Source organism: Suhomyces tanzawaensis (genome assembly GCF_001661415.1).
Source record: "Suhomyces tanzawaensis NRRL Y-17324 unplaced genomic scaffold CANTAscaffold_5, whole genome shotgun sequence".
NCBI lineage: Eukaryota > Fungi > Ascomycota > Pichiomycetes > Serinales > Debaryomycetaceae > Suhomyces > Suhomyces tanzawaensis.
In genome coordinates, this window is record NW_017963640.1 from 593,357 (window position 1) to 608,042 (window position 14,686).

Below are 14,686 nucleotides of genomic sequence, written 5' to 3' on the forward strand. Positions count from 1 at the left end.
AATAAGAGTCAAACGCTCTACCGATTGAGCTAACCAGGCTTTCTTGTTGGCATAAATTTAGGCAATTTATTATGTTCTCTTGACTTGAGAGATTTTCAAAAGCAGGGTTTTTAGTAATATCCGACTATCACTAGTCATTTAATAAGATCCTATCCCGTTTTCTAGAGATTTTGCTGAAGTATGCATTTTTTGCGGTTAATAATTCTGAATTATTGATGAAAATACTGGTCTTTGGAGATACATTCCTATGAGTTCTCCCAGGCTTTTGTGGTAAAAATACTGCAAATTATATAACTGCTTGTTATTGGGATAAATCATGTTTTCCAGCCTCAATTAAATGTTTGGAGTGGGTATTGAGTCAAATTCTCCATTGATATGGATATAAACGAGGACGAAATACAGAGGTTCTGCCCTTAAACTAGCCAAATTCAGCAATCAAGTCCAAATGATAGTCATTTTCGAGTTCTAGCAGCTAGTATAAAAGTTTTGACTCGTAGGAACAGATAATGAAATTACATGCCATAATCCTTTAGTTAGATGTTGATTTACAGTCTACGCCGCAATAACGCGTTTTAAGGGAGTCATCATACATTTTATATTTCAAAGATATGAGAGCATCATCTTCTGGGCCCTTTCATTGACCGAGAAAATATAAGAATTCAATTTTAGTACATTTAATTTCTTATGTTTTAATTCAACCAAGAGAAACGACTAAACAAAGTGAAGAACTTACTATTCTTTGGAACCTTAAATAGGATTGTTGCCTAAGCAAGTTTAACCTCTATTGGAAACGTATCTATTCTGAAAGTATCACTTTCATGGCAGATGCTGCTAACCATTATTAGAGAAATAGTTGCACGCTCCCATTCAACTAATCACTGGATTAAATGACAGAAGCATTGCCTTCACGTACGATACTCCTCGCATACTCTTCATTACTATACCTCGCACTGTAGGTCGCCTGAGCACCCTGCCCCATCGTCGTAGCCGGCTCGAGGTTCCATATTGCTTATGTAATCGCTACCGCATCCACATATTCCAGTATATCCACCACTGCTCCACACCAACCATGAGCGAGTCTGTCAAGAGAACCCGACCCAAGACAGCAGTGGACGTTACCATGCCAAATGTGGGCGAGCGCACCTACTCGCTCTTTAATATTTGGGTGGTGACGTTGGCGTTGAAGTTACTCCTCGTCGTCAGCTATCATTCTACCGACTTTGACGTTCACCGCAATTGGCTAGCCATCACCAAAAACTTGCCTGTGTCCAAGTGGTACATCGAGAACACCTCCCAGTGGACTTTGGACTACCCACCCTTCTTTGCCTACTTCGAATGGGTGTTGGCCCAGTTCGTACCTGAAGTGGTCAAACAAGATGGCTGTCTAGCTCTTGTGGAAAAGGGCGCGTACTCGTTGCCCACAGTGTACTTCCAAAGACTCACTGTCATTGTCAGCGAAATCTTGCTTTTCGTGGCATTGCAATGGTACATCAACTCTTCGGACTCCCAGGCCTCCAAGAGACGTGCTTACGTGGCGGCGTCTAGTCTTGCCTTGTCGCCAGGGTTGTTGGTGATCGACCACATCCACTTCCAGTACAACGGAATGATGTACGGGATCTTGGTGTTGGCCATCACCTGTGCTAGGCTCAAGCGGTACTTGATGTGTGGGTTCTGGTTTGCCGTGTTGCTCTGCTTCAAGCACATCTACCTTTATTTGGCACCTGCGGTGTTCGTGTTCTTGTTAAGAGCATACTGCTTGAACCTCGAGTTCGATCCCAAGCGTAAAATGGTGGAGAATTTAATCTACTTGGTCAAGTGGAAAAATCTTTCCAAGCTTGGTGCTTTGGTGGTGGCAATATTTGCCGTGGCTTTTGGTCCCTTCGTCTATTACGGTGTGATGCCGCAACTTCTTGCAAGATTGTTCCCTTTCAGCAGAGGCTTGACCCATGCATACTGGGCCCCCAACATCTGGGCGATTTACTCGTTTATCGATAGATTATTGATCCAGGTATACCAACGGGTTCCCCTCAGCCAGTATCCGTTACAGAAAATCTTCAAATTCGACACCAGTCTACTTTCAAACTCAAAATTCATCAACTCCTCAACCAGAGGCTTGGTGGGTGACATCGAATTCTTGATCTTGCCCACAATTACACCTCAGTTAACATTCTTCCTCACCTTGTTCTACCAGATCATGGCCTTAATACCATTATTTATTCAACCAAATTTCAGAAGATTCATTGGAGCTTTGACCTTATGCGGATATTCCTCCTTCTTGTTTGGATGGCATGTTCATGAAAAGGCGATTTTGATCGTTATCTTCCCCATCAGTTTCCTTGTCTGTAGAGACAGAAGGTTGTTGGGCCCATTCAACTTATTAGTAAGCTGTGCATACATAAGTTTGTTCCCATTAATTTTCACTCCGAATGAGTGGCTCATCAAAGTGACATATACATTGTTGTGGTACATTATTTATTACTTTAATTTCAGAAAAGTGGTTAGACTTCCAAAAGACGCTCGTGAGTCCAGTTACATATTGGACAGAGTCATCAACACTTATATTTTGGGATTATTGCCAGTTCTAATCGTAATCAGTCTCATGGACCTACTTGAGGGCAAGTTCGAGATATTGAAAAAGTTGGAGTTCTTGAAGCTCATGATTGTGAGTGTCTACTGTGGAATTGGTATAATAAGTAGCTGGAACGGTTTCAACTGGCTATACTTCTTGCACGACGACATTTGGGAGGATGACAGCAAAGAATCCTCAAATTAAGTGGCACATGATACCTCCTGGAGACCACTGATCTTCCCCTATCTAATATCCCCCAAACGCTTGAGCTACTGTTTATTGCTTTGTATACAGCAGTAACTAGGTCGTGGACTCTAGGCCAGCTCGTGGGTGCATGTATATATAATTTGAAATTAATAAAAGTTCCTACCATTAGTCCATTTAGTCCATTGAATCCAATCTTTCCAACTGATCACGGTTCCAAACACAAATCCTACTCCGATTTGGATAGGAACCATTGATAATGCTGTCGAATAACTTAACTAACTTTTTCTTGTGGTAATCTCTCTCGTTGGTGTGTTTGTGCTTCTCGTAGAATTTGTATTGAAGGAGTTTATCATTATCCGTCAATATTTTGCTCCTCAATGGGACCTTTCTGCAGATTTGGCGACTGCGAAGCTTTGACTTCAATAGCAAGTTGCCCAGTCTCTTTGGTCTTGTGGTGGTAAAGTCGAAGCCCTCGCCTAGGACTAGGGAAATTTGAGGACAGACCAATTCATCAAAGCTAAGTAAAGGTGTGGACCAGATGTCGTCCACTTCGTCACCTTGGGTAAAGCTTCCGAACATTTGCTGAAATGAATCTGAGCCTGACATTGGTAAATTGTTTCGATTTCATGGAAGAAATTGAATCAGTCTTATTCCTCGATTTTTTTTGTTACGCTTATCCCACCCTAGCAAAACATTAGTGCTGAGGTAGTGTGAACCAATCGACGGGAATACTCCACCGAGTACTAGGGTAATGAGATTTCTTAGTAGGAACTACCGGGCATGGTTGTGCTATTTGTACCATATCAGGTTTAGTTGGTTGATGGCTGCGAAAAGGGCCTGCGATTAAAATCAAACTGTCAATTTTTAAAAATGTTTACAGACAGAGCAAGGACATACTTTCATAACCCACCAAGCACTTACAATAGTCGACCATAATGTTCATAATATTCTTTGTATCTTTCTCTATATTACTTAGAGAAGTCTTTCAGGCGTGTCGCCTTGTCAATCCACTGGGCCAAAGGATCATAGTTGTCTTCAATAGCATGGGAAGCACTATACCAATGCTCTACAATCCTTGACTGGTCATGAAGGTGCCACGAAGACATGGGAATCAAGAGAGCCAAGGCCTGGTCGGCCAGAGAAATTGTGGATAGTGGCATCTGGACAAAATAGCCATTAGAACCCCTACACACATCCAAGATCCAGGCAGTAGAACCAGCAGGCGAAACAGGCCATTTGGAATCCATCAAGATTTTGCCTTTGATATGGTCAGTCATTTTTTTGTATGCTTCCCACTCACCCTCAAACCATCCCAAGTACTGACCAAATGCAGGATCCTGGAACCTGGTATTTTCATCGGAAACCACCCATCTGACAGGGTCTCTACGCCTGAATTCATTTTCTCTCATCTTACGAATCACCTCCTCAAGGGTCAAATCTGTTTCTTCGTTTTCGAGTTTGCTGATTTGGGAACCAACCGAGCTGTTGGAAACTGAATCGCCATTCATTTCCTCATCGTTGACAGATGTTGCCTTTGTGGAAGCTGACTTTTTGGTGGCCGGTTTCTTGGATCTGCCTTTCAATTTGTCATACTGTTCATAATAATTTGTTTTTGTGACTTTGGCGTGAACACCGTTGGTGGATTCCACTGGTTTGTTCAACAGTTCCATTTCACTTTTTGCATCCATGCTTAACTTTTCCCAGTCAAAAGCACAGCCTTTTCTTATTTCCAATTCATAATCGTAAGATACATCTTCTCTTTTCACGCTGTTGGGCAAAGGGTGCATGGGTATGTAGATGGTTGACGTTTCTGGGATTTTGGTGACTCCAACCGAACTCAATATGTCCAGGATAGGCTGGAAAATCTGGGTTCCTGGAGGAATATAGACTCTAGTCTCCACAGTGGACCTGATGCCTGAGCTTTTCAAGTTGATGTCCTCCATTCTTTTGGCAAACATTAACGCAGCAATGTGACGGAAAGTGGCTGGACCAATGCTGTACGAAATCAGTGGAAAAGTATGGACAATTGCCTTGTAACATCGGTCGACAAACTTCAAGTACGAGTTGATGGACGGTATCATGGTCACTTCCTTGCAATTCAGAGTGGACCGTATGTTCAATTGGTTCAAGAATGCCCACGAGAGGGGACTCATGGTGGTAGAGCCTGTACCCCTTCTGTTTCCACTGCCTTCTGAGATATATGCCATGATGGAGTGTGTAGTTCAGTGGAGAATGAATCTGGAGAAGAAAGCCAGCTGCTCAAGTATGGACTGTTTTCGAGTAAATTACCTGCAGACAAATTGACGCGTTGGGCTGGAATGGAGGTGGCTGGCATGGCTGTAAGAGGGAGCCTCAGTTTGGATACGAAATGCTAGTAGCATGGTTTTCATAGATGTATGTAGCTTGTTGTTGTTTGCTGAAGTGAATATAGGTATGGGGAGAAGCTTTCTGTAGATGAAAATTAATTGAGATGGACTGGTAAGCTGGCTGCGAAAATCGAAGAATGTCAAAAATTTAGGATTTTGGAAAATAAAAAATCAATGGTGTAACTTTTAAATTTACCCAAAAAGATAAGAAGGCAATCGAGTACTCGCTTGACGAGTAATTATCGATTGTGTTTGATGTAAGTGGCTGGAGCCCGGAATTCAAAATTTCTTGTACCTCATTAGGTCCATTGCTGATATCGAAAGATTCTCTCAAAAGTGTTATATCAGCATTATTTGGTTCGAGCGCTACCTTAATTATACCTAAGTAATTTCATTTCCAGTCTTTGCAGACTAGAACTCTAATTATCCGTTAAAAACCATCCAAAGTGGTAATCGAGAAATCACTTGTCGGACAGGCTTTTTCCTATTGGCGTCTCGATGCGAAAAATCTCTTTGAACTTTTTCAGCGCTCTGTTCGAAATACTTCTGTAAATATCAATGCTTCAAACACCATAAAATTCCGTTATTGATCTTAAAAGACTTTCGGAAGCTTTAATACTTAGTGCTACATGAGTTCAGATGGGCCATGACTTGTATTTGCCGAAATTGACGAGTGTTTAGCATGTGTTGAAAATTTAGCTTTCCATTTGTTTTTAATTTTTGCAACTTTAGCCCACATGGTACGAGCTATGCTTAGAACCAAGATCTACCATTCGTATGCTCGATTTTTAAGCAAACTTTGGTTGCTAATGGGGAGTGACCGTTTTGCGTCAAATAACTTGCTGGATTTTGTTTTATTTCTGACGGGATATAATTTAGTATGCTCTTTAGATGACCCATCAGTTTTCAAGCACAAGGCTCGAACTAGTCTGGGACAATACTGCCTCTTGAGATGAGACCACCGGTCAAAGTGTCTCAAGATGTATATTTTTCTTTTTCAAACTTTGTAGACGCCACACAAAACTTTGCTAAGGAGTATTGTTCTAAAGAATAAAATTGACTAAAGAGAGTATGTATACAAGATTACAAGGCTATTTGGACTATTTCTGGCTCTTAAAACTACGAGGTATGTATTAGACAGAATTACTCGTCAAACAAGAAATGGTTCTGTGGTCTAGTTGGTTATGGCATCTGCTTAACACGCAGAACGTCCCCAGTTCGATCCTGGGCAGAATCATTTTTTTGCTAAATCCACCGATCCATTAGCACCGTTAGCTACCTCTCCGTACAGACCCTGAAACTTCAAACATAGTCTCATTCTCCGGTGATACAAGCGTGAGCTTGCCTGCTGGATCTTTTGCCCCTAGATTTTGCGCCCCCCCCCCAATGCGCCTACTGTTGCTCAATTGCCGCAAATTGCCCAATAATAGCCCACAGATCCGTCCCACCCTAGCCGGGCGACTGGGCCCTTGACCCTGGTGGCAATATCCTTCCACACCAGCCATATCCGTTTTCGCCCTAACCAGACAATACAGTGCCATTTCTCCCGGGCAAAATTGCACCCACCCACCAGCACTTAATCATCGTGCCGGCAAATCACCTCTCCCAGCGGAAGGGTCCTGGCGACTGAAGTGAACGCCTCCGGCAGCACCAATCGAAGTCCGATGCGGCCCAGACTGGCCAATAGCTCCGACTTCGCTTCTACAATTCCTTCACAGCAAGTGAGTTTTCGCGCTGACCGCAACAGCAACGATTTATGATATATAAAGGAGGGGGCTTGCTGGTTAAATCTGCCACCAATATCGGAGTCTGAATCGCTAGAATTGTAAGACACCCCGCAATCTTCACATTCTCATACAAATCACACATCAATTGCAATGTCCATCAGCTTGGGAAGGTACTTGTTTGAAAGGATCCACCAGCAGCCAGTAGGAGTTGGCTCGGTATTCGGAGTTCCCGGAGACTTTAACCTCACCCTCCTCGACAAGATTGACGAGGTAGATGGCTTGAGCTGGAAGGGTAACGCCAACGAGTTGAATGCAGCCTACGCTGCCGATGGGTACAGCCGTGTCAAAAGCGGATTTACCGACGGTCCTGGCGGCTTTGCCGCCTTGGTGACCACCTTCGGAGTGGGAGAACTCTCTGCCTTGAACGGTATTGCTGGCGCCTACGCTGAGCACGTCGGCCTACTTCACATCGTCGGGGTTCCTTCCATCTCGGCCCAGCAGAAACAGTTACTTTTGCACCACACCTTGGGCAATGGGGACTTCACCGTGTTCCAGAAGATGTCTGCACAGATCACTCAGACATCCGGGTTTGTCAAAGACGGCGAAACCGGTCCTGACGTCATTGACAGATGTATTCGTGAGGCCTTCATCAACCAGAGACCCACTTACTTGGCATTTCCAGCCAATTTGGTTGACGAGCAAGTTCCTTTAGAAAGATTGAAGCAACCCCTCGATTTGAAGGTCCCTCCCAATGATAAAGAGTCCGAGGAAGAGGTGCTCGAAAGAGTTTTGGAATTGATCTCCAAGGCCAAGGATCCAATCATCCTCATTGATGCCTGCTGTGCCAGACATGACGCCACAAAGGAAGCCAAAGAGTTGATCGACAGAACAGAGTTCAAATACGCTATTACCCCCATGGCCAAGGGTGCTAGGGACATAAGTGAAGACCATCCAAGGTTTACAGGCGTGTACGTGGGAACCCTCAGCTACCCAGATGTTAAGGAGGCTGTCGAGTCGTCAGACTTGGTCATTTCTTTGGGTGCAATGTTAAGTGACTTCAACACAGGTTCATTCTCGTACAGCTACCAAACTAAAAATGTGATTGAATTCCACTCCGATTACACCAAGATCAGACAAGCACAATATCCCGGAATCAGAATGAAGAATGTCTTGAGAAGCTTGTTGGACGACCCAAAATTCGAGGATAGTTTTAAGCACTACCAACCATCTGCGGTTGTTAAGAATCCATACAAAGCGGAAGAGCCAAAGAATGAAATTATCACTCAACAATGGCTCTGGTCCAAATTGTCATCGTGGCTTAGAGAAGGTGACGTTATTGTCACGGAAACGGGTACCTCATCTTTTGGAATTATTCAAACCAAGTATCCAAAGAACGCCATTGGTATTTCGCAGGTCTTATGGGGAAGTATTGGGTACAGTGTTGGTGCAGCCTTTGGTGGAGTTGTGGCGGCCGAAGAATTAGATCCTAATAGAAGAGTAATTTTATTCGTTGGTGACGGATCATTACAGTTGACAATTCAAGAGATTTCTAGCATGGTCAGAAACAAGAACAATATCTATGTTTTCGTTTTGAACAATGATGGCTATACCATTGAGAGATTAATCCATGGAGAAACCGCCGAATACAATGATATCCAATCATGGAAGCATGGTCAAATCTTAGACACCTTCGGTGCTAAGGAGGGTGAATTCGAATCCTTGAAGGTTTCTACACCTAAAGAGTTGAATAACTTGTTCAGCGATAAACAATTCGCAAAGAACGACAAGACTAGGTTAATCGAAATCATGCTCGAGAAGATGGATGCACCAGACAATCTTGTCAAACAAGCCCAGTTATCCGCAAAGGCAAATAGCGGTTAAAGACAATCAAAAATTGTTAAAGACATCGGTTAGACGAAGATCTATACTTATATATACAGCTAATTATTTGGGTTAAACATGTAGTCAGGAAACAAGGACTCCCAATCCTCATTGAACAAATCGGACGTCATTAACACGGGTGGTCCACCCAAGAAATCCAAACTCTTGTCAAAGAGCAACTCGGTATTTGTGTCTACTACCGATTTATGATGATGGGTAAGTTCTGGCAAGTTCAAAGGAGAACCTTGATAAAGATGATGTTCAGGGCGGGATAGTATTTGGTGGTTCTGTTTTTCGATTGGAAGGGGAATGTTTTCATCCACTGACTGGGTAAAGTTTGTTGGCTCCAACTTGACGCGAGTCGGTGATTCTGAAACACGTTGCCCGTTTTGAGAATTGCCTAAAGTAGTCTTGGGGCTGGTTTGGGTCAGCTTCTGTCTCTCTATGGTTTCGTCCTCAACTTCATCTGGATCCTCGTATATTGTCTTCAATTTGATACTGATCATGATGTACGACTTCTCTGCCAATTTCCAGGTTTTCGAAGAACCTTGCAAGACATCCATGAAGAACTGCAATCGGTCTCTCTTCTGGTCGATTAATTGTTTGCTTGTATTTGTCAATAAGATGATGGAGATGGACAAAATCGAGCAATAGACAATGAAAATCGATACTCTTCTGAATCCGTGCACACTTTGGAACTTATGAATGGCATCATACAAGTCGTCGATTGCTTCGTCACAAATTTTCAAAGGCGATAATGTTTGTGCCTGGTTTTGAGATTCACGTTTTCTGACAATACCCACGAAAGGACGATTCAAACAGAGAACCAAGATGTAGTAGTAATATCTGATACATGTCAAAGTTGGATTTTCAGCAGTTTGTCGTAAGGAATCCCGGTCCCATTGTAAGTCTGGTGGCAAAGACATTTTCCATTGCCTGATTTGAGAATTGTACTCATTCAACTTTTCCAATCTTGACACAAGATTCAAGTCTTCATGGTTGGACTGGTCATTTTCTATTTCAGATTTGGTAAAAATATCATTCAACATATTGTCCGAGATGCTAATCAAGTTAATGATTTGGTTGAGTGGATTAGAGATGTAGGAAGGTTCTGCTTCTCCTGGTTTTGAAGTGGGAGGAGGGTTTGATGAATTGGCTCTTTCCTTTTGTTGCTTCTTGACAAGTCCTCTATAGGTGAATTCATCAATCCATTCCAAATCAGGCAAATCGTTCGTTTCAGGAATGGAAGCATCGGTCAATTTCAACAACGATGGTCTTCCCAAAAGTAAACTGATGAAATGATCTGCCACATAGCTTCCCCAGTAGATTCTACTTCTGATGCTGACATCCAAAGGACTTAAGTGTTCTTTGGACTTGACAAACCACACTTCTGGGTTGAGCTGGAAACCCAAATCGAACCCCATTCTCATGGCGTTCCCCGAGAGCATCCACCCACTGGAGTTGTAACCGTTGGAAATGTCGTAGAATGCCAAGAGCAAAAAGCTCTGCAAGGAGGTGATGGATGGGGTATTGAGCTTGCTCAAGAGAAGGTCCTTGGCCTCGTTGTAGAACTGAATGGATTTGTCGTAGATCTGGTCGTCGTCAGACATTTTAGAGCCCAACGCACAGATGCTGAGGATCAACACCTTGGAGCAGTACATGCTGTTGGGCTTGGGGTCGAAGAAGTCGATCAAGAACGCCTCACGGAAGATAAACATATTGTGATCGGGATACTGCCAGGTGAAGAACAACTTGAGCGAGTGGAGCACATCGGAGTTGGTGTTGAGCGACTTGATGGAAGAAGCCTCCACGTTGCGCAAGTTGCGGGCGTCCTTGCTGAGCAAGCTGTCGTCGTAGACACTGGTGGGTCCGTAGATGGCGCGTCCTTCGATGTGGTCTTCGTAGATGCTGTTCTTGCGGTTTTTGGGGTTGTACGCGAGCGGATCTGGGCGGAGAGTGTCGCCAGCGGCCTCAGACTTGACTGCAGCCGAGCTCTCTGCCTTGGCTTCGTCGATGGTGTTCTTCTGGATCAATTGTTCGAGGTTAATCCTGGCAAGAAGGTCCTTTCTGGCGTCGAGCGACTCTGCCTGGCTGAGAGTCTCGAGAAATGCCGTCAAAGTGCGTACTTTGGACTCCAACTTGGTCACATACAGCGCTGCCGGGCGCTTCTTGCGAAGATCCTTCAACTGGACACATTCGACGCCTGCTTTGACGCAGCCAACACAGGGAAACTCGTTGTTGCACTTGACCTTTCGGATGCGGCAGCGCTGGCAACTCAAAAGCTTGGGAGGGGAGTTCATGGCAGCGGCAGTCAGCGTGGGGGCATGTTCTGGTTGGCGTGGAGGCACTATGGTGAAGGAAGCACTGACGGAGATGGCGGCAGTGGAGATGATTGTATTTACGATGGTGATGTGGGGCGTGCGCGGGCGATGTGGGGCTGCAAGTGGTAGCGCGGGTAGAGGTTGGGGAGGTTGGTGGAGGTAGTTGCTCCATGAGGGCAGGTAGTGGCTCAAACAGCTACGAGTCTGGAGAAAGTCCACGAATAATCATTTTTTGTTCTTTAGTACAATTAAAACAGGAGATATACACCAAGTGCGATTAGACAGATTTCACCAGAAGTGACCAAATTGAGCAGTTAGGACAGATTTCCAGGCTTAGTAGATGCGTGTATTGTGATTGCATTGTGTACACATTGTATAGTATTTCCTCTAATGATGGGGCCTATTTATTTGATATCTGTCAGTACCTTTTGTACTAACTAGTAACTAAGTCTTGAATAAATCGTTTATTATCTCGCATATTTCTCTAATTGTGCATTTAGAGAACTAGTTAGTTTTTACCGTCCTTGCTGCCATAATTTTCTGCCAATCGGTTACTGGATTGAAGTGAAGAAATATTTTGGGATTTTTTCAATTTGGAATAGAAATCAGCCAGTCGATTGTTTTAGTTATTTTATCGTCCGTGGGCATTCAGGGAGCTTGTGTACAACTGTACAGGAAAATGTTTGATTCTCTGGAAAATTCAGAGAACGTATCAAAATTTTTTTAAGGCACTGGCATATTTTCCTAGCATCTTAAGAGTATATTAATTTTGGTGAACTACTAAACTATTAAGGGCAATTGTTCTTTCAAACTTGCGTCACCGTTAACAGTGGTAAGGCTAAAAAGCACTTAGATCAGCTAAACTTAGCATCTCCAGCATCTCATTATTAACATAGATATCGTGACTGTATGCTATTCCTTTGAAAATAAAACACTTAATATGTGAAGCATGGAAGAATAAAAAATGTATAAAATGAATTAGTTGTTGTAAACAATATTTGTACAGAGTATGGTAATTGCATTGATAATAGAATATAAATATGAAGATTCAAATATTACTACCATTAAAGCAGACTAAGCATCATCGTTCACTACTCTTGGAAATACTCGACACTCCTCAAGTCTACACCAATGAATCATTACTAGCTTCTGGAATGTTGTTTATTAGTATTCATTTTAAAACTTTATCAATTGTTTTATCTAAATATCCAGAACCACTGTTGGTCCCTTATCTAGAATATTTTGGAGGAACTCCAGTTGAGGAGATGTCTATAGATGCAGATCCCATGAGGGAATCAGGAAGTATGAGATAATTCGTAACGGACAGGGGCAGATCACGAGGAAATCAGGGAGTATGAGGGGTATAATCCGTAACATCCCTCTTGGACTTGACCCTCGTACTAGATCTTGAACAAGATCTGGTAGGTGGTATACACCACAGCAACAATACCTACCACGAATAACACGTAGTCAAAAACCCGCAAACAGTAGTCCTGGCGGGTCCAATTAGGCTTGTGCTTCAAGGTACGCAAGTGGATCAATGGTGGGTAGATGTACACCAACGGAATGCACGCAAAACACCCGTTGAACGACACAAACTTGTCGATGTTGCTGGCGTTAGCATAGGCAATGGCACAGATAATAGCCACCACTGCCGACCGGAAGAGGTTCTTCAACCACTTCACCTGAGGGTTATATTTGCCTGAATGGCGATAGAGTTTGCCTTCGCTGTCAGCCTTGCTCTTTGTTTTGGAGGTTTTCACGGCCGGGTTGAAGGCCAAGGCCTCCAAAATCTTTATGGCTGGAAACAATTGCAATGGAGCTGTCAAAAACACAGCCAACGAGTACAACACCAAAATGGAGCGCACGGCAAACTTGCTCTGGGGCAAGTTGAGGATGATGATGGACTTGATCTCGTCACCAAATGACGAGTAGCCCACGGTTCCAATTCCGACGAAAAGCACGGTAATCACAGTCATACCCACGAACAACACCATGGGGAATTTTTCTGGTTGGGCCATGGACGCTTCGATGGGCAAGATGAGGCCAATGCCCTCGAACGAGGTCACAGCCACCCCGATCAACATGGACCAGTTCTTGGAGTTGAAGTGCTGGATGTTGGGGCCAACACCGTAGGTGAGTAACTGGACACCTGAGTAGTAGAAGATGATGACAAGACCCACGATGATGAAAACTGACGACACCAACGACACTAACGACAACTTGGTCAAGTTACGGATGAGAACCAACGGAACCAAAAGCACAAACTGGATGAGCACGAGATTAGCAGTGTTCAAGTAGGCACTTGCACCGTCAGGAAGCACGCTGCCCAAGAACGAGATCATGTTCTCGGCCGCAAAGAGAATGTAGGTGGCCACGAAGCCGAACTGGGACAACACGATGGAAATCAAAATGAAGATTTTCAACGGTTTACCGTAGGTCTTGAATCCCAACTCACCATAAGACGACAAGTTCATGGTCTTCTTGGACTTGATGAGCACCACGTAGCAGAGGTAGGTGAGCACGCCAAACAACGTCAAGGCAAAGATCGAGAAGGACAAACCTCCGTTGTAGAAGGCTCTGGGTAAAAACAACACACCCGAGCCCACCAAAGACTTGAACAACAAGAAAAATGTCTTGAGCACCGAAGCAGTACCCTTGGGTGCCTCCTTGGCTCTGGAACGGTGTGGCAACTGCTTGGGCAACAGGTGGTGCGAGTAGTTGGGAGGCTGGCGACGCTCGTTCAACAACGACGATTCCTCGTCGAACACCTCTTCGTAGGAGGATCCGTGGGCGCTTTCCAAATCGGTCTCCTCGCTGTCGGAGCCTCCGTCGTCGTCGCTGAAGTCTTCTCCCGCAAAGTGGCCATATATCGACAAGAACTCAACAAAGTTACGTGTCAAGAAATTGGGCGGTGTTTCGTTCTTCTGCAAGGACTTGTTGATGAGAAACTCCCTCCTGAACCCGCCAGGCACGTTGATGTCGCTGGCTGTGGACTCACGACGTGTTTCGCTCAAGTAGGTGGAGAAAGACGAGCTCCGCGTCCGTCTCTTTGGGTAATCCTTCAGAAAAACCGGCGACGCCACGCCAGAACCCCCGTGGTGACTAGAAGGCGACGTTCCCATCTTGTTAACACTTCCGTCCGAGCCGTTTTCGAGCTGGTGGTAGATCTGACGAGCGATATCGCCTCCCTGGAGCTTGAGGGTGTCTTCTTGGCTTACAAAGTGCTTGCTGACGGTCTTGAAATCGAGCTCTTTGGACGAAAGGTTGCCCACGTTCGAAATCTGCTCTTGGTAGCTCATACTGAGGTTGCTGGCACTGTCGTTCGTGGGTCTGTGGTTCAGAGATGGAGATGGCGACATGATGCGTTGGTGCGAAAAGGTGGACAAGGAGGGAGATGCCAGTCTGGGAGGGGCGGGAGCGGAGCCGTGGATGGGTGAGGCCGCACGGGAGGCTGCGGACAGCTCACTTTTGTTCTTCATGGGGAGCTAGTGTGGATGGAAGGGGAGGTGGAAGGGTGACATTGCGAAGTGTGGATGGTTGATGGCCACGCACGTGACTATAAGCACGTGCAGCGCGTAGCGGCATTGCCGGATACGGCAAGCCGCCTCTGGC

General features: G+C 44.6%; 5 protein-coding genes and 1 non-coding gene across 6 annotated transcripts; 3 read left to right on the top strand and 3 right to left on the bottom strand.

The window, feature by feature from the left end:
• Positions 1-1,051: 1,051 nt before the first annotated feature.
• ALG8 (dolichyl-P-Glc:Glc1Man(9)GlcNAc(2)-PP-dolichol alpha-1,3-glucosyltransferase) lies at positions 1,052-2,945 on the top strand. The gene has a single exon (XM_020207804.1). It carries the CDS (start codon positions 1,070-1,072, stop codon positions 2,771-2,773), a length of 1,704 nt encoding a protein of 567 aa, XP_020063634.1. The 5' UTR covers positions 1,052-1,069; the 3' UTR covers positions 2,774-2,945.
• Positions 2,946-2,950: 5 nt separating this feature from the next.
• Positions 2,951-3,382, bottom strand: CANTADRAFT_22504 (uncharacterized protein; the record flags this gene model as incomplete). The annotated part of the gene is made up of 1 exon (XM_020206827.1): positions 2,951-3,382. The coding sequence occupies one exon, from the start codon at positions 3,380-3,382 to the stop codon at positions 2,951-2,953; it is 432 nt and encodes a 143-aa protein (XP_020063635.1).
• Positions 3,383-3,662: 280 nt separating this feature from the next.
• CANTADRAFT_26578 (uncharacterized protein) lies at positions 3,663-5,030 on the bottom strand (the record flags this gene model as incomplete). The annotated part of the gene is made up of 1 exon (XM_020207805.1): positions 3,663-5,030. A coding segment is annotated over exon 1 (1,235 nt), but the record flags the coding sequence as incomplete, so codon positions are not given.
• Positions 5,031-6,305: 1,275 nt separating this feature from the next.
• On the top strand, positions 6,306-6,379 carry CANTADRAFT_t154. Its single transcript has one exon. It is a non-coding gene; the product is annotated as a tRNA-Val (tRNA).
• A 640-nt stretch (positions 6,380-7,019) lies between these two features.
• CANTADRAFT_6888 (alpha-keto acid decarboxylase family protein) lies at positions 7,020-8,750 on the top strand (the record flags this gene model as incomplete). The annotated part of the gene is made up of 1 exon (XM_020210995.1): positions 7,020-8,750. One exon carries the CDS (start codon positions 7,020-7,022, stop codon positions 8,748-8,750), a length of 1,731 nt encoding a protein of 576 aa, XP_020063637.1.
• Positions 8,751-12,189: 3,439 nt separating this feature from the next.
• Positions 12,190-14,472, bottom strand: CANTADRAFT_82387 (uncharacterized protein). The gene is made up of 2 exons (XM_020211263.1): positions 13,809-14,472; positions 12,190-13,745 (listed from the first exon to the last, which is right to left on the bottom strand). The coding sequence occupies exons 1-2, from the start codon at positions 14,431-14,433 to the stop codon at positions 12,472-12,474; spliced, it is 1,899 nt and encodes a 632-aa protein (XP_020063638.1). The 5' UTR covers positions 14,434-14,472; the 3' UTR covers positions 12,190-12,471.
• Positions 14,473-14,686: the final 214 nt, after the last annotated feature.